Genomic DNA, 27,283 nt, shown 5'->3' with positions numbered 1-27,283 from the left:
CCAGGTGTAGGACCTTGTCCTTGTCATGGTTAAACTTCATAAGGTTGGCATCAGCCCACCTCACAAGTGTGTCAAGGTCCCTCTGGATGGCATTCCTTCCCTCCAGCGTATCAACCGAACCACACAGCTTGGTGTCATCAGCAAACTTGCTAAGGCGCACTCAATCCCACTGTCCATGTCAGCGACAAAGATGTTAAACAAGACCGGGCCCAGCACCGATCCCTGAGGGACACCACTAGTTACTGGTCTCTAGCTCGGCATTGAGCCATTGACCACAAAGCTTTTTATGCAGCCATCCAGCCAGTTCTTTATCCATCGAGTGGTCCATCCATCAAATGGATGTCGCTCCAATTTAGAGACAAGGATGTCGTGTGGGACAGTGTCAAACGCTTTACACAAGTCCTTGTAGATGACATCAGCTGCTCTACCCCCGTCCATCAGTTCTGTAGCCCCATCATAGAAGGCCACCCAATTGGTCAGGCAGGATTTCCCCTTAGTGAAGCCATGCTGGCTGTCACCAAGCACCTTGTTGATTTTCATGTGCCTTAGCATGCCTTCCAGGAGAATCTGCTCCAAGATTTTGCCAGGCACAGAGGTGAGACTGACTGCTCTGTAATTCCCCGGGTCATCCATTTTCCCCTTCTTGACAATGGGGGTTATATTTCCCTTTTTCCAGTCATCGGGAACTTCACCTGACTGCCATGAGTTCTCAAATATGATGGCCAGCGGCTTCGCAACTTCATTTGCCAGCTCCTTCAGGACCCACTGATGGATTTCATCAGGTCCCATGGACTTGTGCACGTTCAGATTTTTAAGATGGTCTCGAACCAGTTCCTTTCCTGCAGTGGGCACAAGGTCTTCATTCTCACAGTCCCTGCATCTGCCTTCCAAGACTTGGGTGGTGCAGTCAGAGCCTTTGCCAGTGAAGACCGAGGCAAAGAAGTCATTCAGAGCCTTCTCCAAATCCTGTGTAGCCAGTTCTCCTGAGAGCTTCCTGAGGGGGCCTACATTCTCCCTAGTCTGTTTTTTATTTGCTGTGTACGTGTAGAATCCCTTCCTGTTACCTTTAATACCTCTAGCTAAGTTTAATTCTAACTGGGCCTTAGCTTTCCTAACCTGGTCCCTAGCTTCTCGGACATCCCTGTACTCTTCCCATGCCACCTGTCCTTGCTTCCACTTATTATAAGCCTCTTTTTTCAATTGCATTTTCCTCAGGAGCTCCTTATCCATCCAAGGAGGTCTCCTGGCGCTCCTGCTGCACTTCCTTCTGGTTGGGATGCAACTCTCCTGAGCTTGTACCAGGTGATCCTTCAATATCAACCAACAGTCTTGGGCCCCTCTCCCGTCTAGGGCTGTATACCATGGAAGCTTACTAAGCAGGTTCCTGAAGAGGCCAAAGTCTGCTCTTTTGACATCCAGGGCAGTGAACTTGCTGCACGCTCTTTCACTGTCCTGAAGATCTCAAATTCGAGCATCTCGTGATCGCTGCATCCAAGGGTGCCCTGAGAGTCACATTTCCAATGAGCCCTTCCCTGTTGGTGAGCACGAGGTCAAGCATGGCACCTCTCCTTGTCAGCTCCTCTATTACTTGCAGAAGGAAGTTGTCTTCTACACAATCGAGGAACCTCCTGGATTGCTTGTGCCGGGCCATACCGTCCTTCCAACAGATGTCAGGGTGGTTGAAGTCACCCATGAGAACAAGGCCGTGTGAGTGTGAGGCTTTTCCATCTATGGAGTGCTTCATCCGCAGGTTCTCCTTGATCAGGCGGTCTGTAACAGATCCCCACAGTAATGTCTCCCATAGCTGTTTTCCCTTTAACCCTGACCCACAAACTCTCTGTGGACTGCTCACCTGTCCCCAGACAGAGTTCCATACTCTCCAGCCTATCCCTAACATAAATAGCAACTCCTCCTCCCTGTCTGCCAGGCCTGGCTTTTCTAAAGAGCCTGTAACCTTCCGTTCCAACACTCCAGTCATAGGAGCCATCCCACCATGTTTCTGTGATGCCTATTATATCATACCCCCGTAGACATGCACACATCTCTAATTCCTCTTGTTTGTTCCCCATGCTATGGGCATTTGTATAGAGGCATCTGAGCCGAGCTCCAAATGGAGCTGGCTCATTGGCTGGAGCGGCTGGGATATCTCTACATTGCTCCGAGGTTTTTATTATAGGTTCTGTCAACTGACTGGGTGTGTTGGGATGGAATGATGCCCCCCTCCCCCAACACGTCTAGTTTAAAGCCTCCTTGACCAGTCTGGCAAGCGTCCTACCAAAACTGCTCTTTCCCTTCTTTATCAGACCAGCTCCACCAGCCCCCACTAGACCTGGCCTACAAGCTTGGGTCCCGTGTTCAAGACACCTAAACCCCTGACTATGACACCACCCTTTTAAGCAGTTATTAACCTGGCTAATCCTCCTAGCTTTTTTTAGGTCCTCCCCTGTACCCTGGAGAATTGATGAAAAGACTACCTGAGCTCCAGAGCCCCTAACCACCTCCCCCAGGGCTCTGTAGTCCCTCTTTATGCTCCCCAGGCTACTACTGTCTATATCCCTAGCACCCACATGTATCACCAGGAGTGGGTAATAGTCCGTGGGACTTACTAGAGCAGGCAGCCTCTCTGCCACATTCCTGATCCATGCCCCCGGTAGGCAACACACCTCCCTAGAAGCAGACATGTAAATCAATACTAATATCTAGCTGTGGAAGGATGATGTTTCATGTTGATCTGGTTTCAGTAAGGCTGCAATACATAGACATACGTAGTTTACAAAAATTAAGCCATCAGAACAAACAGAACATAAATGGACCAGAGAAATATTTCGGGTTTTTAGCATTAAAAAAAATAAGTGTATTAATTTGAGACTGGTAATTCTCAAAGTGTGGCTCAAAAATACTCTGAATGTGGCCTGCAAACAAACTTTATTTTGAGTGAAGGCAATGGCATGGCCTGATAACTGAGTTGGATTTTTTCAGTTCTTTATGTTGAGCTGAGATTAGTGTGACTTCTCAAGACTCAAGGGCTGTGTGCCAGTCCCAGCCTGTAACTTCACACTTGTTAAGTACTCATGGAGTGTTAGCAAACGAACACACTCTCAGGAGCACCTGCTGTAAAGTATGGAGATCCTGAAGAACAAAGGAATCCACAGTTTGTTTTCTACTATTAAATACACTAATAATGAATAATCTTAGAATAAAATAACTTTGCTGCCAAAAAGAACATCTGATTATATCCACTGGCTCCCGATATTCTCTGTTACCCTGAGATATTCTACTAGAAAATGCACAAGCAGTGTGACAATAGGGTGTTCTGCTCTCTCTTTGCAAGCAGCTGGGCAAGGGCATACCAGTGTGTATTTCCAAGTGAAAATGAAATAAATTCAATAAATACTATTACTAAACCTAGTACATTTTTAATTATTTTAATTTATGGGTGTCAACACACCCTAAAATGAAGGAATTACCAATTTCTAGCACGAAATACTTGATAAAAGGGACTGCATTAAATGCAGAGTTGTTGAATAAATCAGTAATGCTAGCATAGTTAATTACAAAGTTACTTAAAGGAAGAAAACCTGAAGTATTTTACACGGTATTAAACTTGCAATTGCTTCCTAAGTGGCTAAAAGACAATATTAGTAAACACCTTCCATAGTGAACTACCAAAAATGCTTTAATATCTTAAAAAAACATAGTTTAAGGCCAATTCCATATTGCTTAGCAATCAGGCTACAAAATACAGCAAACAACATGTAGCTTTCTCTTAGTACTTTCCATTAGTAGATTGCAAGCACAGCATAAAAGTAGACTCTATAATTATGCATATTTTACTGATGAGGTGAAAGATGCATGGGGAGAAGTAATGTAGCCAGTGATATCCAACAGGCTAATTGCAGACTGAGTGGTCTCACTTTGTCCTATAAGTCTCAGGCAACTGTCACGGCCACTGTCATTTTTTCAAGTGTAATCTAAAAACACTGGATTGGACACATTAAGTTTAAATGACAGCCACAGACAGCTGCAATTTCCCACAGTAAAATAAATGATTAATTAGTAAAACACAGTATGCAATATATGTCCAGAATGACTTATCCCTATTGCTAATTGTAGTAATTAGCTTCCATTTCTAAAGCTCCACAGCCTGCATGGTGTTTTGCAGAACGCGAAAGAAGCATGGCCATGCACTGAATAATTTACGTTCCAAATTACACAAACATACAGTCAACGTATCTTAATTGTCTAGATTAGCAACCAGTAAGGTCACTTCTAATCGCCTCATAAAAAAATCTGAAAGTAGAATTATGTATTTGATAACCTATATATTTCAAAAAGAATACGGGGGAAATATGACCTATAGAAATAAGCCTAAATTTGGATGAGATTTTGGTTTTACTGGGACATTCATCTCAATATCTAAAGTTTGAACAAAACCCCATTACACCACTGACTAAATGGATTCCTTCCTAAAATAGCTGTATTTTTTCCACTATGTTTATTTCAGCACAAAGACCCCCTTTTTTTTTTTGCCAGGCACAATACAAAAACCATACAAGTTTTCCTCATATGTCTTTGTCTAAAATGTTCTACCAATGATTTCCACAAAGGCAAAGCCGTTAAATGTCCTCTCAATTAGCCAGCCTTCGACATTGCCTCAGTAAGCGATAACTCAAACCATAAAAAAGGTAATGGATGGAAATAATTTCAGTCTCACCTGGAAGAGTACAAGAAAGCCCATATATTGTTTGGGAAAGAGGCATTATATGTTCATTACTGTTGATAGCAATAAGTGAGGCAGAAGCTGCAGTCTAAATTTTAGAAGCTCATTGACTATAAGCAATCAATTAGCGGCCACAAATGTAATAAAACATAGAAAGCACAGCATATGGGGGAGGAAAGATGACACAGATTATGAGTTTAAGACTGGCTCAGAGCAGAAAGGCCTTTCTGAAGTCAGAAAGTGAAAAATTAATTTCTTAGGAGAGAGCAAACCTGCCCTCAACCAACTCACTCCTGACTTTGTTTTTTTTTTTTATTATTATTCTTTTTTATTTTGTTTGCTTGTTTTTTTTTTCTTTTTTGTTTTTGAATGAGTGCAGTTACTACCGAGAAAAAGATCAACACCAAGCAGACTTCGAGGAAAAAAAAAACCCCAAACAGTTCAATAAACATAAGTGAGATGGAGAGAAAAGAGAGACCAAGAACTACTTGTAAATCACAGACAAGCTACATGACAACTTGTATTGTCTTATATGGTGAAGTGGCTTTCATCAAGCTGCCTGTGTCGCTAATCTCTGGTGAAGTTTTTCATGAAACTTTGCAACCCCAAGTCTTGATTATTCCATTTATTTCACATTTATCTGCTAGGAATGGAATATCCAACAAAAAGCTGCCAGATAGAGTGAGACATACTTTTTGGATTAATTTCTAGTGGATCACTGAGTTTGCTCATGTGCCAGGGTCCTCTAGGCTCTCTTCATCTTTGTTCAATGAGATTCTCAAAACATTAGGGAACAATCTGCCTTATGAGACTGGCATGGCCAAAGCTATAAAGAATTATTAGTAAACATTTTCAAGGCTTTTTCACTAAAAGTGAACTGGTAATTAATTCTCTTAATTGAATGATCATTCATTAGTCTTACTAAATACATTACCTAATAACATTCTCAATCTTGCAAGTTACTGCCATGTTTTCAATTCCCCTTTTCACGGTAAGACTAATAACAAGCTAAACTCACAGCTATATAACTTTGCAGCACAGTACAGAATATATTGTATGCACTTTTTCCATTTAGATTCTTCTATTACAAGCAAGTGCAACGATAAAAAGAAATATATTTTACTAGCTAGTATTACATTTTGGAAGATCATAATTAAATTATTCCTGAGAAGCAGTGCTCAGTGCTTAAATAGAAGGATTATATTGAATAACAGGGCTAGTATTTTAACTCAATTAATGTCTTATTTTTCAATAAAGAGGTGTAGACAACACTAATTTCTTGTTTTACGGGTAACATCAGCTATGAAACTGAAATACTGCAGCTTTCTTCCTGATAACTCATACGTAATTTTTCCCCTTGTAGACTGTATGCTCTGTATATTTTTAAACTGTGTGAAATATGTGACGTTAATTTCATAAATATACATATTTAATACTGTTATAGCCAAAAAATATTTCACTTCTATACCGTATAATCCTGCCACAGCCTATATTCCACTACATCTAAAAATATGTGAACATTCCATGGTAAGGAAAGTGGGCTTCTTTTATATCTTTTAATTCAGTACTGTTGTGAGTTTGATTTATAATATTGATTTGGGCGGAAGTGATTTTTGGATAAAGAAATTACATCTAGTTACAATGGAAGTAGGGTACCTTCTCCATGGAAACTGCCTGCCAAATATGCTTAGATGACTTATTTATCACACTCTTCAACACAATATATCAATGTGATAGAATTATATTTTCCTGGACTCTTCGCTAATAATTTAAAAGTGACATAAATGTATAAAAGTCTGGATTTCTAAAGATAATCAAGTTGTGTCATTCCAATATAAATTTGTGATATATTTCAAGGTCTTCTCTTTGGTTGTTCAAACTAGCTACTCATTGTCTTTTGAATCCTATTCTGTTTTTGGAATAATTCCTACAATTTTTATTTGTTTTAAAGAATATATTTTTTGTGAATATTTTGTTGCTATTGCTCTTTCACTTTCCTGCAATTACACCATAGCTGCTGCCCACTGTACAGTGGATGGGGTTGATAACTCTTTATGGAGATATGAAAACCGTGTAGTTTAACATGACCTTGAAAAATAATTTTTTGTTTCAAGAATTAGTATGTGCACTTATATCAGTATAACTGGAAGATTGCACTACATGTCAGCTATTTCTCAGATAAGGCTACTAAAAAGTACACTCCTATGTATACAGCACAGTACTTCTATTCCTGCTATTATACAAATAACTCACTTAAAACCAAAATACAAATAATTCAAGGTAGTAAAAGTTTTCAATAATCATCAGATTGGTCATTTCATTCTAGCCATGTAAGTTTTGTTCAGCTGCATACTAGACCAATGTGTACTACTACTGGAATATTCCATATCAAAGGTGCCAAAAAACAGGGAAGCAAATAACAGCACATACATAAGTGCATCGCATGTAACATCCACCTGTAGAATTAAAAAAAAGGCCATTTTGATTTCATAAAGGAAAGCAAGGCAAGAAAAAAAGGAAAGGACAGAATCACACTGCGTTACAGTCAAATGGGAGGATGGAAATTACATGGTACAAAGGAAGTAAAACACTGAATGATTAAGATAAAAAATAAAATTAGTTACATAAAGATGTATTAGTAACTGGACATGAATTTTTCACACTAGAAGCAACAGAACATGCTCTCAGTGTTAACAGCTCAATGTTACAACTGCTATGTCATGTAATATTATAATTCTTATTATTTATTTCCATATATAATATGGTTACAAATCCTTTTCAGGGGAAAAGCAGCTTTAAATGCACTCTATATTCTGACACTGCATAAGCAGGAACTGATGGAGAATTAATGATTTCAATTTCAGTTTCAGCAGAAGTCCATTAAGAAGCCCAACAGCATACATAAAGCTGCTAGTGAACTGAAGGAAACTGAAAGGCATAAGGCTTGCCATAGAGCAAAAAACATGCTATTTAAGAGGACTAATGGATGACTATTAAGGCTAAAATTTTGACAAACCTTCTCAGACAGGCCAACAATTTGTTGAATTTATATACAGATGATTGAAAAGAGAGCATTAAAAAAAGAAAAAAAAAACCAAGCAAATATCCCAGGAGACCAAACAACAACAATCAAAAAAAAAAAAAAAACAACCCACAAAGTCTCAGTTAAGTGACTAGCACTTAATCATACAATGAAGTTGCAACAAGGGAAATTCTGATTATATCTTAGGGAAAAAAATTACAATGATGTAGTCAAATATTGGAACTGCTATCCAGAGATGACGCAGAAACCCCACGAAGGCACCAAAATCTTAAGTAGACAAGGCCTTCAGTAACCTATTCTAAGATGAACTTGCTTTGGGCATAGATATTGGACCTCTGAACCTACATTATTCTGTAATCCTATGAATTACATAGATTTAAAAAAAATATCTTTGTAGGTCTCAAAGACAACACACATTGCAGTTCACTAACATGAAACTGAAAGCTTGCAAAAAAGATGTCAAATCTCCAGAGCTGGAAAGTGTCAAAAAAATAAAACCAAACCCCAAACCAGCCTAATAATAATTTGATTTCTTCTAAAATGCTAAAGGGAACTGGATGTAAAAAAAAAAAATTCAAAGCAACACTTGCAGCCCATGAGGGAAGCAGGAGAATACAGCAGGATAGAACTAGTCAGGACTCCTGAAATTGTTAGAATGGCCTATGAAATCCTATTTAAACAGTCATTTACAAACTCAGGCTAGTAATCTTTAAGTTCAGTCCTGAAACTTAAAAGGACATTTCTTTTTCTTTGCATCTCTCCTCTGAACTAACTGCAGACCTTGTATTGATTAACAACTGTAGTGAGAAAACTGAAAAGCTCTAAGACACTAGAGGGAACCTATAGAGTTTATTTTGATATAGTACTTCTCCTCTGCCCTCTTTTTGCTAAAAGCTAAAGAGAAACTTCTTACTCAGCACACCAAGATGGTGGTATCAGTTAAATTCTGTTATAGTATAAGCTTTCTTACCTCTACCATGTTGAGGCACTACTATTTATACTTCTGCATCAATTCCATATATTCCAGCCATATTAAGACATCAGGTCCATAAACTTTCCCGACCCTTTTCTGCTGCTTAGCTCATTAATGCTGAAAGCTATTAATTTAACAAATGACTGGGTGATTACCTCTTGAAGAACCCTCTTCATTTTCAGAAGCAATGTCTTTACAGCTGTGCAGTCTTGCAGCATCAGTCTGAAGGGCAAAGATTCAATGCCTCCACCTTCTTCCAGACCGGTAAAAGGCCACTCCACAGATGGGCTGCCAGCCAGCTGGCTAACACGAGGATACCTGGGTTCTCCTTGGTCTACCTCCTTTGACAGCTTCAGAGATAGGTTCCTTACAAGAGAAAACACAAAGATCAACACTGAAACACGAAAACTAACTCAATTTTTGGCTTTCAGTTTTTCTGAGCTTAAAGACACATTACACTTCACTTTTTGAGCCTGCTGGCATGAATGGCCTTTAAAACATACATGTAGCCATATGGTGCTAGCAATAAAATATGCATTTATAAGTATACCATTTTCTACAGAAACAAAAACCATGCTTTATCTCACACCCTTAAAAAAAAAAGCCATTTTCTTAAAACAAAATATCCTATGGGCAAAACTGCTGTAGGTATATTTTATTTCAATTCCATTTTATAAAACAAAAATAAAAACAAAAAAACTCTGGTGTGCTTTCTAAAGCTAGATCACGCTCTTCCATATGCTTTGACTTAGCATTCAAAAGGAAAAGAAAACCACCAAAAAAATACTCCCTCTGGGCTGGCCCAGTGACATAAGATGAACCCACTCTTCTGCATAATAGAATTTGAAATGTAATCAATCTGTACTCACTGAAGTTTAGTTACCATTTAAACTGTTTAAGCAGAACATAAAACTAAACAACAGTAAGTTGTGGTTGAGAATCCTTAAAGACAACAGAAAGATGCAGAAAAATTTTGATGGACTTTGGAGATAATAGAATACCACTGTTTTAAAGCATATATACCATCTTTCTTTAATATCAGAGCAAGTTATCTATAAAATTTTGCCATGCTCAAGCAAGTCCAGTGAAGACCAACAACAAGCTGAGAGGGCTAGAGTACATACTAAATGAGGAGAGGCTAAGAGGCAATTGTGCTCACTCTTCAAAAGAGAAGGCACTGGGAGGGTGCAGAGGTGATGGATTCTATTTAGGAATGCACAGCAATAGAATGGAAGGCAACGGACAGAAGCTGGAATATAGGAAATTGTGAACAGATGTAAGAACATTATTTATTTAACTGTTTATTTATTATTGGTCAAACAGAGAAACAGGGGCTCAGAGATGCTGTGGGACACCCAACCTTGGAAATACTCATAACATGATGGTGCAAGCCACTGAGCAACCTTTTCTAATTGGATCTGCTTTGAGCAAGGGCTTGGAACAGAAACCTGTGGAGTTTCTTTCTCACCTCTGTGCTTCTATGATCTAGAGTTCATAGATTCAATCAGACAAATTCAGCCAAAACTTTAATAGAAGAAAAATAATTTAAATAGAGATTACTTGACATTTTGGTAAAACAGAATGTGACTCTATGTGTATAGAGACTTCTGCAGCATTAATGCATGCACAACTTCAGTGTTGCACCTATTTTCTCTTTGACCAGCAGGGAAAAAGGACAAACCTGAATGAAGAATAAATCTGAGAATGCGATTGCACTGTACAATAGTAGTATACTAATTACTGCTAAATTATAAAAGCGTTGTAACAGCAATGCGTGATACCCATATTCATAATAAATTAATTCACTAAAATTAAAGATGTTAGCATAAGTGGTGAAGAAAGTGACAATTATTATTCAATTAATGTATAGTTCCAATTTTCTGTTCCATTTGAATTTTCATGCAACACAAACCACATCCTGAATTTTATGCATGGCTGTATTTTGGCAGGATAAAGAATATTTTTCCACAGGACATTTTCCTTGGTTAACTTCGGTTTCACATGAACCACATACAAAAAGGGATTAATGTGATCTCTCACGATAAGCAATTCCCAATGCATACTAGCAAACTGGAAATGAGGCTACTAAAGTTATCTTTTATGAGTTGTTCATTTTTATAATTTGCAAGCTATGTCATGTGCACTAGGTACAACATGTTAGATCAAGGAACGCACCACCAGAGATCATGGCTGTGAGCAGATGGCTCATGACTGCCAAAACAACTAAAACTTTCTAATCCAGGTTTTTCAAGACTCTCATAAAACAATGAAATTAGTAATTTAATTTAAATAATGTAAGGAAAAGCACCATAATAACATACCGCCACTCATGGTCATAAGAGTTTAAAAACTAACTCAATTGCTACTAAAAAATGGTGATGCAGAGTTGGTATATAATAAGCATTCAGATCATATAGTACCTCTGAAGTAGCTGAATAGAATTTAACTAATCTGTGATAGAAAATCTCTTCATTGTCTGATACAAATCCTTCTACTTGCTGCAGAAAAAAGCTCATTTTAAATTCATTCCAGCACTGATATTTCATCAAGTTAACTATTAACAGTGTCCAGGCGGTCTATTACAGTATTATTACAGTAATCCACTGCATTTCATCTCAAAGCAGCAGCAGAGATTTAGCAAGGGGGAAAAAAAGAATTTGTATTAAAATTAGACTTCTCTCCTTAGTAGTAAAATGCTTCTTTACCTCTGAAGTTGGAGAAGGGGCTGATTCAGCAATTGGTAGTGCAGGAGATCCTTACAGATGACCAGCCCCCTCTACCTTCCAAAGATGTGTTTATTGTAGTAAAAATGTTTCAGAAGCAAATGTTATCTCTGACAAACTTCTGGAACTGTAGGTTAAAAGCCTCAAGAGAGCTATATTAATTCTATAATATCAACATAAAATATTTCAGAAAAGTAATCTGATCACTTTTAAATATATAGCTCCTGTTTGAGCTCTAAATTTGCCCGACACACACACATGCTTAGACTATGTCCCTACTTTAATAAAACTATACCTGAAAATGTCCCTGAGCACTGAAATTCAGTCAGTGGTAAAGCACTTCTGAAATGTTGTGGGGCAACCCAGCTATCACTCTTCCAAATGATACCCTGTCATGGTTTGGTTGTCAGCACAGGCAGGTTGGATGGGACTGCTCCATTCTGGAAGATGACAGTGGTGTAGATGTGCAATACGAACCATCTCATGTAGATGTCACCTCAAATCTCTGAGCACGGCTATGGAGCTATAAAGCTCTAAGCTTGAGATGTGAAACCCACTCAGACACCTAAGCAAGAGAACCGCCAGCCTGTTCCAAAGAAAGGTCCAAGATGAACTGTGGAAGCTGTGGCAAAACACAGCTGAGAAAAAGCTGATCTTAATTTTCTCACAGGTATTACAGACTTCACTTCCCAGATAATAAGTGGTTCTCATATTCTGTGTGATGAAGATCAGACAAAGCCTGACAGCACACTTAAAACTCGGCCCTCTAGACCAATGTCATAAGGAAACAGTAATTCAAGCTGCTCATGTGGAATCAACGTAAAGCCTTTGGAATACTTTCTAATCAGCTGCATGTTACATCTAAGGGGACCAAAAACGACAAAAGAGAAAAGCAATCTTAGTGTCAAGAAACATTACTGCCAGCATAAGGTCTGAAAATCACAGAAAATTTGTTACAAATTTGTAAATGCAAAATAGGGTGAAAAGCTGTGCAATTTGAGATGGTACTTTTAGACTGCTGGCTTGTTTCCTTTATATCTGGACATACCCAGTGAACACCATGAATGTGTTTCCTCATTTCTAAAGAATACAAAAATCAGAAGCTACAATATCCATATTTAGCAAAATAGTACTGCCATTAAGAGTTCTATTTCAAAAGCAGTCTTTATTGAAATGGAAGTGTAACATTAAAATAATCAATCATTGACCTTTAGCATTTTTATAGCCTCCATAAATCCAACACAACTGCATGTTAACTAACTGAGGAAGATACACCATTGTGCAGCTCCTTTCAAACCTTCTTTCCCTTAAGAAGGCAGAACAAAAACAACTTTATTATTCCAAAGCATCTTTAAGGTTTTTTTGCTGGGGGAAAAAAAAAAAATATATATATATATAAAAAGAAAAAAAAAAAAAAAGACCTAAAGATTTGCAACTTGAGCTAGTTTGAGCTATTCTTCCCTTCCTACTGATCCTCAGATCAATGATTTGAAGAGTTTATTATAATTTGAATTTACTTACACAAAGATCCCCAGATTATGTGGAGTTTAATCTTCTTAGTTTTCATCAGCGGTACTCAAGACATTGCTATAGCAGAATTAGCCAAACCTAATACAATTGGTCCCACAGAGTCTGCACTTCCTGATACCAGCTTAACCGAAAAGAACCCACATAACACCGTGGGCATTAGGAAGGCTCTGCAAACACAGCAAAAGACCCCAGCCTCTAAGGGAAGAGCTGCACATACCTTCTTTCTTCTCTGAGGGCTTATCTTCTAAAGCACAGTTTTAGAAGAAGCCTTAAATCACTTATTTTCAGTGTTTGAGTGTGCAACTGTATTCATATACAAGTGCACCATGTGTATACATAGACATGTACTTTTACATATGTGTAGTTACAAAATTCATACAAGCACTCCTATATAAGCACATCATCTACACTTGATCTTCATTGAGTATTTCTGTAAAAAAAAAAACCTCTTCCTTGTTCATAACTTGGCCCACCAGGAAACACAGTTCCTTCTGCACCAGAAAAATGTCATTCAGGTTATTTCAGGAAATCCTTTTTCATACAAATCAGGACAACCTTCAAACCACACTTTTCCCATCCAGAATTTTCTTTTTCCTTACCAGGAGCAAATAGATGAAAGGGATCCTCTTTTAGAAAAATCACTAATTACTATTTTGAGAAAGTTCCCTCAGCGGGACCATATAAGACACAAAAGAGCAGTTACTTCTGATTTTTAAAGAAAAATCTGCCTACCTCAAACACTTCTAGAGTTCAGTTCAAAGCACTCTGTGGCTCTCTTACAATGATGTATGTTACAGTCAAACCCTACAGTCATCCCAGACTGAGTCTTAATCTCCAAGTAATGTCTTGCTAATCCCACTTAGTAAGAGACATGGTCTACCCCAAATGTCTTTCAACTGAAATATATGGACACATTTTGGAAAAATGAAAAGTCTTTCCCCATATGTAGCAGGACTGAGGCATTGACTTTTAAAAGCCTGTTCCTAAATATTCCAGTGGGTATATCAAATAACGTACTGCTAGGTGCCTAAATATCCTCAAGCTCTGTTCAATGAGGGTAAAAGTTGCCAAACTCCTCAGTTCTGACAATGCAGCCTTTGCAATACTGAGAAGTTAAAAAGGTAACCAGAACAGAATTACCCATATTAGCATTCTTTGGCATCAAAACATATATCTCTCTGTCTCACACGATTTTTCAACAGTACTTCTAACAGGGAATGATTCAGAAGTTCTAAGGGTGACATCTCAGAATATTAAATTACATCATGTCATAAGGTACATATTGACATTTTACAGCTTTTAGAACTATGTATCATTTATTGGTCCTCTGATGCTACGATTTTACAAGGTCAGCCTTTAGAAAAACAATGTTCAGTATCGGTCACTATCAAATCAAACTATGCAACCACACACAAATGTGCACACAAACTCTAATGGCTAGTACTGCTATAAGTTAAGAAACTAAGGTTTCTATCAATGTCGTAAAGATTTCCTTTGGGCTAGAACCTGGTGATCTTGAAATATGGAATCAAATTTAAAAAATTAAAAAAGCCTTCCATTCTCAGCTTCAGCAAAAGTACAGCTGAAGGCATATCAAACCTTAATTCCCTTTCGCTAAATTCTACATGAGTCGAGAGCTCAAGCACACAAAAACACAACACTTAAGATTTCAGTCCTTTTCTTCCTCCTGGAATCTATTAGGAAAATTTAAATGTGATGCAAACAATGTAATGTAACACCATACAGGAATCAGATAATGTTCAAAAAAGTACCTACTTGAATAAGCTCCCCCAGTCTTCCAATATCAAGTACTCTTAGTACAGAAGGAAAGAAAGCATTACAGACAAAGCAGGAAAAGTAAATGAGGCTCCCTGGGCACTGAGAGTTTGGTAGAATTTGAGTCTTTTTAACTGGTTTTGGGAAAAAAATATCAGCAGGGGATCATTCTTGAAACTATAACTGGCATATGAAATATAAATTGCAGCTTAATTACGTACAAAAGCAAGCAGTAACTCACCTTACATCTCTGGCTAGGAAATAAACAAAAGAAGGCTTAGCTTTTATTTGGACAGAGAATGAATCTACCATTTATGACCAAAGTCACTGCAACCTTTGTAAACACAATGTACTCTGGACTGGACAATGCCTGAGCACAAATAAAAGCCAAAAGTACTTAAGTTTCCTCTCCAAATCTCACTCCATGGAGATGACCAACTCAGCCGACTCAGGACCAGAACAACAAAATTTTGGTCTAATCTATTAAAGAAGACAGGCATTCGAGCATGCCCAGTAAACTTTATAGTTCTGGATGAAAGAAGAAATATAAATTTGTTTAGCCACTATCACCTTCTAGATCAAAACATTTCTCTTCACCTTTGCTCTCGCTCTCAATGCTTGTGTCTTGCTTTTAGAAACTGTGTAAACAGAACATAAAACTTTCAGGTTTTTACGAGGTTAAAAACATGCTTTAAAAAAAAAAAAAGGAAAATCATGATGGATATTGGATATAATGATTGCATTCCAAGAAGCACAAGAAGCGCTTTCCTTTCATTTAGCTACCCTAGTTTCCCTTACTTAAATTACCAAATACATTCTACTACAGGTCAGCGCTTTTTTGTTACCAAGGCTTTCCAAAATTCTGTTTAAACTAGGTCTATTTCAAGTAGAAAAAAAACAGCAACAACAAAAAAAAACCCAAAACAACAACAACAAAACAAAACAAACAAACAAAAAAGTGTTTTCTGTGCCTGGTATGCACCTACAGAACTGTTAGTATAGGAAAGACAGCAGGGTTTGCAACAAGTATTTGCTTAGTAACTGGAAGAATTCACAGACATGAATTAGGTAAGATAGATTTCCAAAATTAGACAATTAAGAGGAAAAATCATATACTTTATAAAGGAGACAAACCACTCTGAGTCCTACCTGACCTATTTTTTAAATATCTGGGAAGCACTTAATCGTATTACTACTGCATAAACCAAAATGTTACCTTTTGATGAAGCTATTAAGCATTAAGAACACTTTTGTGATGCAAGCAGGCAATTCATTATACTTTGTGTTGGCTGAGAGGTTCATTGGAGATGCATAAGTCAGTTTTAAAGGGCTAATTAATATTTACCAAATACACAAAGTGGAATATGTTTAGCAGTCTGCTTGCTTTCCTGACGTCCCAACCCCTAACCTGCCTTTATCCATAGCCAAGTGATTCAGGGAAATCTTCCTGGACTGGGTCCAATTACAGGCTTTTGACCATGGCAGGGCTTGAGAACAGATACATACACCTCAAGTATCATCCTGTAGGTTATAATACTATAGTCACACATATTCCTCCACTAGCAAAAATGCACATGCTTACAGGATTAGATGGCAGTTGAATGCCAGGGATGAGAAGAAAGAGGACTAAAACATCAGCAAAGCCAAGCAATTAAGAGTTAAGGGATGTCTGTACAATAATTATGTAGTTAAAACTCTGTGGTATTCAGAAAATTCCAACTAGCAATCCTAAAATTTATTATTAGTTCTGTACATTTTCACACAATTAAATATGTAATCAGTAACATAATATAATTACCAAATAAATCAGTAATTACAAACACAGCTTTCTGAATGAAGATAACATTCAATACTCTATAATGGAACCAACATAATGGACCTTCATTTTGGTGAAAGTGTATGATTAAACAAATGTATCCCTTCTCATTGCCCTCTAACAGTTTAAGAATAATGAATAGGAAAGACTTGTTTTAAATTCAGAGGATACTTTTCATCTACTTTATGCAGGGAACTTGATTAATATCTCAGGAAGAAAGTGCAACTTTAAACCCCATCCTATTTCATCATCACATGAAATAGTTGGAACCTAATGTTATTGTTAAAAGAGCTTTTATGTTAAATTCTCTTTTATGACCAAAAAACGAAAGCATGTAATGGATTCAAGGACATAATTTATAAAGAAATCCAGAATATTCATTCTACTATATATGCATTCCTAAAAGACAGCAATACACTAGAGGTTTTTTTAATTCTTAAATATGATTCTTCTCAAGGTTTTTAAAAAACATTATGGAACTAATCTTTCGCAAAAATTTCCAACTCCATTTACAAACATACTAACAGCCACAGTGACTTCAAAAGCCTGCTTTAAAGAAAAGTAACAAAACATAACAAATTTAACATCAATGCTAATTAAATACACTAGTTATTTAGTGAAGTTTGCTGACAAGCGGCTTCATGCTGTTTCTGGCACAGCAGCTGCAAATAGCATGTGTTCCTGCTAGCTGAGTAGTGGATGTGCATACATATATTTGCTTCATATTATCACAGAGACTCATAGAATATCTTGTGTTGGAAGGGACCCATGAGCATCACTGCATCCAACTCCTGACTCCACAAAAGGCAACCTAAAAGTTAAACCATACATTTAGAGCAGTTGTTGAACTTATAAAAAAGAGCAGTGTTTTCAAGCAAGAACTGAAAAAGAAATCTTGCTCAGTTTGTTCACTGATGTAAAATCTGTTGCTTCATGATTAACAGTTCTGGGCAGACTTAGACATGAAATAATACGTATTTTTCCCACAGTCAAATAACATACACTTGCTGGGCTCCAGCCAAAACTGATCGTAAATGAAGTGTATAGAACAGAAAAAATAAACTTCCTTTTAGAGTAACTTCATAAAAGCTACTGTAGCAGTTTGCTTGTCCCCCACCCCCTTTTCTGCTTAAGCAATAGTCTGATGGTTGCATCTGGCCATGCTGGACTCTGGGAAGATAGCTAACATCACAGTAGTTAAGGTCCACAAATCTTACCCAAGAGTTAACGATCATAAGTCTTGCTCAACAGCTGAAGGCTAGTTGAGCATACAGCAACCCCAAAATACAGCTGGTATGCAAATATAAGTCAGTAATCTTACTCCATAAAATAGTGGCCAGCCCAGGGCTGGTTGAGCTCTCCTGCATGGCAGCAGCTGAACACCAGGATCTCCCCGTGAATAGGGACACCTCCCCAGGTTACTCCCCAAGGTCGGGAGAATCCTTATTGCATCAGATACTATGTAAATGATTAATAGCATGCTAAACTTTGAAATCTTAGCTAAGTGATATAAAAGATTCATTGTGCATATATAATCCTTAAGACATAAACCATGGACTAAGTCTGGATCCAGCCACCCCCAGACTCCTCTCTGAGGAGGAGCTTAGAAAGCAAGGGGGTCCTTTCTGAAACTCATGATTCAGTGCAAGGATCTCCCTGTCAGTTCTCTCTATGCAGTAAATACTCATGTATACCTTGCCGCTGAATCTTGTTAAACCGCTATCATATTTACCATTAAACATTTTTAAATCGTTGGTTTATATCAATAAACATATTGCTATTTCTCTCTTACGAGTGAAATGTATCACTTCATCTGCAACAACTACCCAAGAACTGTAGCTCTAACACTTTAAGCTAAACAGCTGGATCTTGTCTACGAAGAGTACGAGGTACCAATGTGAAATAAATAGCTCATATCCAGGCGTATGTTGCCTTGAAATGAATGTAAGAGACTGAAAGCTTCCAACCGCAAAGAAGTTTCAGGAACAACTCACTTTCCTTCCAGAAGCTCAAAGCCTCCACTTCTCCCCTGAACATGGCACAAGTCAATGCATCAACTTACAAAAAATGCCACTGGCATAGAGGCCAACAACTTACTAAGAACAAATTCCCACATATCCTTGGAGATGAAAGAGTCATGGAACCCTTCAGGTGTTATTTCCTTGTGAGTGTCCTCTCAAACTACCAGAAGGCTTGTATTCATTAGATGGTTTCACTTACAAGGCAGGTGTTGAAATGTATGCACTCAGATATTAATTAGTGAAATTAAACCCCTCGAGAAGAGCATGCTTGATTTTTTAAACAAACACATTAGAGACCAAACAAAAAGAAATCAATCAACTAATTAATGTGTAAATTAACCTAATTGCTTTGTTCTTACATGACATAATCACTAAGTGACACCACAGAAACATGTCATTGTATCAGACGGTGGAACTAGCCCACCTACATGGAATTTCTCTGCATTTTCCAGTATGGTCTTCAATGTCCTTCAAAATTTTCTTTTTGATTGTAAAGAATTGATTAAAAAAAAAATCAGAATATTTAGTTAGACTAAAGCACTTCAGCAGTGTTTCTCTACTGCCCTCTTATACAGAAGAAAACATTCCTCCTCCCTCTTCTCCCCTGTAATGTGACCTGCTATGAAAAAGTCAATCTAAAATTTAGCAAATTGCAGCCAGAGGCAGATGAAAAAGAGATGTTTGGTTTGGTTGATTATGACATACCAAAGCTCAGATCTCTAAAATCATAATTAAATATCTCTAAATCTTTATTTGTACACCAGCACACGGAAGCAGCATGCCAGAACTTCAGTACTAGCACTGAGCTGTTTGCTGCTTACAATATTTCTGCGTCGATGTAGTGTTACTTGATAAGTGTCCATGAGTCACGTCCCATGAGAAGCTTTATTCTCTCTACAGTGCTCCATCTCTCTCTCTTTACTTCCAGGACATTAGGTCACCTACCTTTTAGCTTTGTGTTTTAAGTTCATCACATCAAAATTAAATGTTTATTTCAGTCGCTTACTCTCTTGCTGTTAATTCTCTTCTTTTGGGACTCCGCTTGAACTACCTGTAGGTTCAGTTACTGTAATTGCTTCTAGTTTGTGATGCACACCTTGTTTAAGGTTAAGAATAACATGCAGAGCAATATTGTGCAAAACTAAACAAGTATAGAAAAGGTGCATCTCACTGAAAATATTTGGCCCAGGATTTGAACTTAACATGTGATGTCTGAATTCTTTTGCACTGCACATATTCAAAGTTTAAGCAGTAAATAACAGCAACATTCAGAACATAATTTATTTTAGCTTAACAGTACTGTTATAACCTTTACCATTAATTCATTCAAGATTGTAACAAATATGACAATGAAAAAACACTTGTAAATGTTGCTTTAAGAAACTTATTAATAATTTAGTAAGATTATTACTTTACAATAAATTGCATAGCATTTCTTTTGCGAAACATTACAGATACATTATGTAAAAGAACAATTAATATTTTTTGTTACTAATTTTGGAAACTCTCTGCCAGGAGACCATTAATAACATGCAGCCCTAGTAATTGTTGGAGTGTGTTAAAACTTGCCATCCAAAGCTCCACCTAGACTGAGATTAAAACTAGACATGCCAACTCATTTATTTTCAAGCTACTTGGGCAATACCACTCCAGATTTGGGGATAAATTGAATATTTTTAATTAAAAAACCACAAAATGTTGATTTTTGGCCCTTACTTCTGCCAGATACAGCGTGAAAGTTCGATCCAAGCACACCTGATGGATTTTGAAAGCAGAAGACAAAGAACTCAAAAGACATGCCTGTGCACATATAGACATCGCACACTCCTGGAATTTCAGTATCGCTTGACTTATGACTGAATCTTCTGTGTTGCTAATGCAAGGCCATCCTCCTGGCTTTGCTTTCAGGGACCAGAAATCCATCAGACACTTGGCATTAGCATACATATTACTGGCCAGGCTGTCGTTCTCTAAATCTGACGTGAAAAAATTTAGGAAAGCTTCAGGTTGTGCATGCATCAACAAGGAAGATGTCACGCAACTACACACTGGAGGCTTGAGAAAGAGGCATGATTAATTAGCAGTGGGTAACAGAAGGATGAACAAGAAATCCGCTTGCTATTACCAGAACATTTTTCTTTTGTTTTTCTTTTCTTTTGTCACTTGAATAGAAAAATTTTAATTGTTCTCATAATCTGAGGGGTTTTGTGTTTGTTTGGTTTTTTTTTCTTTTTTTTTCTTCTTTCTTTCTGTATGTCAAGGTTTTTTTTAGAGAAGAACTCTGTCTTCTTATGAACAAGAAATGAGATTTTTTTTTATATCAACTGTAATAAAAACCAAGCAGAAAACATGCCTAGAATAAAGAAGCTTTCTCTGTGCTATAATCAGGCAATAGTCTGGAGTGTCTCAGCTTTAAGACTAATGTCAGGACTTCAATACAATATACAACATCACAGGCTCTGATCAGAGGTGCTCTCTGTAGATCATTTTGGTGGGTGCCCTTAAAGCTTGCACAGGGGTGTGAATACCCATCTCCTGCAGCCATAACTTTGTTTCCAGCATGGACCTATGTGAATCCTATCTCATCTTCTTTTTTGTGCACACAGAAGGATACTTGACATTTAAAACCAGATAACACCGGCTGGTAGCAAAGGCGAAGGCTTCTATTCAGGTTAAGCCACATAAACACAGATCACTATCTTTGCTCAATAGTCTATTAAACAAAGCTCAGAATGCAAATACTGCTTTGCCCAAAGATGGTAAAAATGATAAAAGTCTTCCTTTCTGTGACATCTCCCAAAAGAGACAATCTCATTCGGCTGAATATAGTGAAGAGAAGGGAAGACCCATGGCATGCAGAACGCATATTTTTGTTTCTTTGTGTGGCCAGAAATTGTTCATATTTCTCTTACACAATATAGGGGAGTAGGGATAAATGGCTTTGGAATTTTTTTATTCCATCTCATTTCTTCTTCATCCTAATATCCCTTCTCCTGCAACCAATGTACCTGCATCTCCCACACTTTAACGTCTGGCAGCAACCTCTCAAAACTACTACAGAGGTGTTTCTAGAAGGAAGGTGATTATCTGTCACACACACAAACACACACACAGACACACCAAAGCCACTACGTTTCTTCTCCTGGAAGGCTTCATGCATCCAGCATAATAAACTAATGTAATTAAACACAGTCAAGCTAACCTCAGAACAGGCTGCTTTAGAACAGCCTTTGACCATCACTAGTATGAGAGTTTCAACAAAATTCCAAGCACAGTCTCTAAGTTTTTCTCCTTCTCAGCAGAACTACTGTCTATCTTTTGCTGAAATAAATATTCAGCTTGGCCAGGGTCATATGGCAAAACAATGCTTACTCGCAAAATGTGGCTGCAGATTGATTGATGGCTTGGCTTCACGAGCGAAGATTTGGGAAGGGCTTTAACCATGCTTACTACAAGCACGATGACCAAGGGCAAGTGTGATATGCAAATCTGGTTGGAAAAAAAGGGTGCTTAGGCAATCAGGAAGTGTCCAATCGGGACTGTCATCTCCTGCGCAACCTCGAGTGACCCATAAGCTGGTCTGCCCACATGCAAGGTTGGATCTGCACTTGTCACTTACCATTACGACCCTCGCCCGTCCATACAGACAAGCGAGAGTGAGCCCTTCCAGCCTGCGCAGTGGATTTCCTAGGTGAAGCGCAGCTTGTGCAGAACTGGCCCCAACCTTTACACCTGAGGTTTAACTGCCACGGCCTAGCTAGCTAGGACAGTGACAGCAAAGTCCACAGGCTGTAGGTTTTATTCCCTTAGAGACATTTTTATTAGTTCTAGAAGCAACATTTTGAAATGTTAGTATCATCCATCAGACAAAATGAACCAATGGGCTGCAGCCTGCATTTCTTATTTTATTTTTTGACACAACATCGTTTGTCAAGCCTTTATGTTTAATTTTCAAGAAAAAATGCAACGCAGGAAAAAGACAACGAAATGGAAATTTCTAGTTTACACAAAAAATCCCTTCTAAATTACTTTATAAGTCCTGCAATGTTATTAATTATTTTTAGAAAACAGAAAATACAGTAAGAATTCATTAACTTTATGAAGATGGTTCCTCCTTCATCCCATGACTCCTGAAATAAAGCCCTTCACAACTGAGACAAATGAAACAACTCATCTAAATGAAGGCAAACACTGTGAGACAGATGATAAACACCTTTATCCATGTGTCAAAAAACAGGGAAGAGCCAGTCTAAACCCACTGGACCTCTGATTTGCAGTTGCAAAGCAGTTGAAAATGCATGGTGAAAGCTAGGAGATCTTTATCTTGCTCCTGAGGATAAGTCCGTAAGAGTTTTTCACATGCACAACTAGCTTGTCATGAGTCATGTGCTCTTGCCACAGTCATAATAAAGAGAAAATGTGAAAATGTGAAGCAGAAGACACAGGAATATTAAATTCATTTTTAAAGCAAACTAAGCGAGGATAACCAAAGAAATAATTGGAAGTCTCATGCTGCAGAAGCCTGCTTTTACAAATGGTGATCAGCTCACTACCAACAGAGAGGAACCCTGTGGATCCCACAAGGACGATTAAGCTACGCAAGAATAAAATGAACACGAACCATTGAAGTCACTTGGATATTTACTACTGAGACTGCAGTATCAATATAACTGTTGAGGCAGCCACTGAAATAAGCAAATTTTTAATGAAGAAAATTTAATTTGTTGTATCTTAATCCCTACTATTCTTTGTTTTTATCCTGCTTGGTTTATAAAAGTGAGACAACTGGTAATGTTATTTGTGTAGAGGACATTTTTCCCCACAGCATCACCTAAAACAACAGGCTGAACATTTTATACCTCATTACTTTATTTCCAATTTGGTATGTGCTATACCTTAAAAAAAATGTTTGGCATTTTAATCAGCATTAATTTCCAGTACTTCAAGACACACTGTGGGTGGCTACAGTTGAAAGTAGCAAGGAATAACCAAGATGATAAAATACCAGTTCTGCACCTTGACTGATATGTTGATGCCTGCCTCTTTATGTCTCCCTATACTCCTCTCTGAAACCAAAGAAAGCTGTGGAATGTTGGAAAATACATACTTTTTATCCACCAGATTCCTGGAATTCAACCAAACTAAACCAACCTGAAAGTGCTTTTGTTTATAGGCCATAAGGTTATCAATAGAAACAGGTGCAAAATCAGTATTAGAGATACGTGGCAGCCAGCAGCTTTTTCATTTTGTGAATACCTGGTACATGCTCCTTCTTTTATTCCTTATATTTGCAGCAAAAAGAATTCAAGCCTTGAATAGTTGCACTGCTTATTACAGTACACATAAGTTAAAAGACATAAACCTATTTGATGCTGAAATGCAAATTTGTATTTCTAAACTAGCAAAAATGTCTTCAAGTTTTTGAACAGTACATTGTTTATTTTCAGAGTAGGAATCTAGAAACATCAATTACAAATAATACCTGGAGCTACTGCTCTTATATGAAAAATATGTTGACTTTTAATAATATAGGCAAGAATTCTACATTATTTCTCTTCTTAAGTTGACATATCATCATGCTAAACTATTCCTTAAATGTGAAAAGAAATTACTGAGCCTCTTATTAGCACTGCTGGCTAGAGTAGCAGTACATTTCATGGCAGTCATATATCCCAATGTCGGTAATAACACGTAAGTAGAGTGTACACATAGGGAGGTACTGTTCACAGTACGTCTTCTTCCCAGCCCAGGTTTCACCTGCGTCCTAACAGTCTATCTCTGTGCATGTTCCAACTCAGGAGGAGATCAAAAGCAATTTCATATTCTGCCAAGCCATTTCACAACTTATCAAACTACTTGTGTAACTTCAACTCTGGTCTATTCTGATTCTCTCCACTGAATTTCAAATTTCGACATCTAAGTGGAAAAAAAAAAAGCCATTTGCAGCTAGTGTGCCATTGGTATTTGACATCACAAAGCAGAGTTAGAGAAGGGGACTTTTTTAAAAAAAGAGCTATCTTCTACTAAGAAACCTGAAGAGTAGAGGCAGCACTTCCACTGGGGATTGTAGCATCCATTCCTACCAGAACATTAGTGGGTCAGCTTGGTCAAGTATTTCTCAATCATTTTACCTGTGGACATGCCAAAGTCAAACCCAGCACCATAGCACACCACAACCAGGAGGGTATTGTGCCTGCGCCGTGGCCTCAGGGCAGGGAAGGTAGGGAAAGGGTAAACCCATCCCAGCTAAAGAGCGTAAGAGCTCCTGCTCTAGGAGTGAACTAATCCAGATATATTTTTTAACAGATACTCTGAAGCTCTAGAAGAGTATTCCTACTAAAATGTTTTTATTGCCTCCCTCTATTCATGGTTGTAGGAATTAGGATAAAGATTTAGATGCACAAGAGGAGCTTCGTGTAGCAGAATGCTGGGATCCATCTGATGTGACAAAGGCTACTGCTGATGAAGGGAACTTTTTAGGTGAAAACAACAAGTTTCACTTATGTAAAGGTATGGGGTTTGCCTTGTAAAACTGCAACATCTCAACACACTGTATTCACTGGTAATTAACGATGTTTCTTGACAGATAAAGACTCCTGTTATACATATCTGAATTGCACTTAGGTAGCCAAGAGGAGGAGAAAGCTCTCAGCCGCCACAGCAACAATATAGGGGCTCAGGCAAAACCATGCAGAACAAACCCTCCCTTTCTCAAGGACTCCCGTGTGAAAGCAAAGGGTATAGAAGAGAAGTTATCACCTCATTTTGTGCTGCAAATCCCCCAAACTGTGCTTCCAAACACATCCCGGTAATGCCAGACAGAAGGCAAAGAGTGGTTTTGGTGATTCAAGGTGATCACACCTGGGTAAAAGCCTTATTATTCATTTGCTTCCTTGATCTGATCCAAAGACACTCAAGAACAGGAACAGTTTGTCTTGCTAGTGTTTTCTAACAGTTATGTATACTTCCCCCATTTCACTTGTTTTCAAGAGACAAAACCTTGCAAATGGACAAAGAGATGGGAAGAGGCTTCTGAATTAGAACTCACTGGGGCAATACAGTCATAAAAAATATAAACACTGTTTGAAGATGTGACATTTTTTCCTGTCCTTTAGGGAAAGCTGCTTCAAAGCAACAACAAAGAACAACAGAGTCTATTTGTGGCCTGAATGCAAAAACCAGAAAATACTTCTGGTTTGGATATTCTTTCCAAGCTTATGATGACAACACCCGCTACTTTTGTGCTTTGAAAAATCCTACCAAATGACAAAGCTGAAGAACTACACCACATCACCGATTCACTACTCACCACTGTTTCCTAGCATAAATAATGACTGGAAAGACAAGTAAACATTAAGATAGGCATTTCATAAGGAAGTGGAGCATAGAAGCTGAAACAAAAATCCTCTCCAAAGCACTAACAAATAGATAAATACATGGTGAACCATTCATGCGAAAGAAAACAATAACTGAGAAGTTAAATTTACAGCAAGAGCTATTTACGGCATTTAACGCAGAGAATGAGAGCTTTGCAGAGCAACAGAAAGAAACTATAAATATGTACAAAATATCGAGTATCCAGTGATGAGTGGCAACTGGAACACTCTCTTTATCACTCATGACCACCCAAAATCCATGAAGAGAGAATAACGATCCTGCTTTGCACGCTACATACCTGCTGTCAAAAAACATACAAGTGACAGGATAAAGCAGATTAAACATAAGTACTTAAAGTTTAACTTCAATTTAGTATCACCTGTGATATTATTTAGCCCAAGTGACAACTACAATGTAAGTATACAGCTGCAGGCACGTCCTGACTGACAGCCAAAAAAAATGATGAATTATTGTCACCCACATACAGACGGAAAACCAAGGCACAAACAGATTATGCTTCTTGTCAAAGCTGACACTATGGTGTCAGACCTTGAAAAAAAAACAAAGCACTCCAATGAGACAAGCAAGTTAATTAGTGAAAACTGGCTCACAGAATTTATTTGCACTCTGTTGTGTTTGTATGTGAAAACAAACTAGGGGAGAATTTAACTGGCATTTTCATAGCTTTTCATTCCTTAAGGAAAAAAAAAAATTTGAAAAGGGAAGAATTCCTGGTAAGATCCTGAAGTTATCTTCAGCACTAATTTACCCAGATTTATTGCTCTTATGAAACCATTACTCCCAGATTTGCCTGATTTCACTATACATTTGAGAGAAATTACAAATAAACAAATTTTAGTCTGGAAAAACAGCAAGTACTGAAACACATTAATTAGGTACCATATTAAAAAAAAAAATAAGAAAATGGAGATTTAAACTATACAAGGAATTACTCTTTTTACCAAGCTATCAGTTAAGGTTCTTCCAAAGCAGTTCTTCCACAGATAAAGACTGTTGTGATGCACTCATGCCTCAAGAAAGCTGCCTTTGAGAAGGGATGAAGTTTTATTTTAATCTAGCTGGAAGTTTATCTGGGCTACAGTGTTTGAAAATGACTCCTAGAACCAGAGCCTGAAACTCTCACCCTTCCTGCTAATTAATTTACCAAAATTTTTAAACTTATGTCAAACTGCTTGTAAGAATTCTAAATTTAATCTCCTGCCTATGAAGTTACTTAAAATGCAATCTCTGCGACCCGCCCTTTCCCACACCAGCTTCATAGTAACTTGTAATTTGCATACTAT

At 37.8% G+C, this 27,283-nt stretch overlaps 1 protein-coding gene across 3 annotated transcripts in view; it reads right to left on the bottom strand.

Annotated features, from left to right (window-relative positions):
• CCSER1 (coiled-coil serine rich protein 1) overlaps positions 1-27,283 on the bottom strand; it is a 728,863-nt gene that overhangs the window by 423,187 nt on the left and 278,393 nt on the right. For all 3 annotated transcript variants that reach the window (XM_057417953.1, XM_057417952.1, XM_057417954.1), the window contains exon 7: positions 8,892-9,102. In XM_057417953.1, coding sequence (XP_057273936.1) covers positions 8,892-9,102 — 211 coding nt within the window. The remainder of the gene's footprint in view (positions 1-8,891; positions 9,103-27,283) is intronic.

Source organism: Pezoporus wallicus, unplaced genomic scaffold (assembly GCF_028554395.1).
Source record: "Pezoporus wallicus isolate ANWC-B61680 ecotype Strahan unplaced genomic scaffold, APGP_CSIRO_Pwel_v1 contig_6999, whole genome shotgun sequence".
In the NCBI taxonomy this organism is placed as follows: domain Eukaryota; kingdom Metazoa; phylum Chordata; class Aves; order Psittaciformes; family Psittacidae; genus Pezoporus; species Pezoporus wallicus.
The sequence above is the reverse complement of the archived record's forward strand: the minus strand, read 5'-3'. Positions and strand labels throughout refer to the sequence as shown.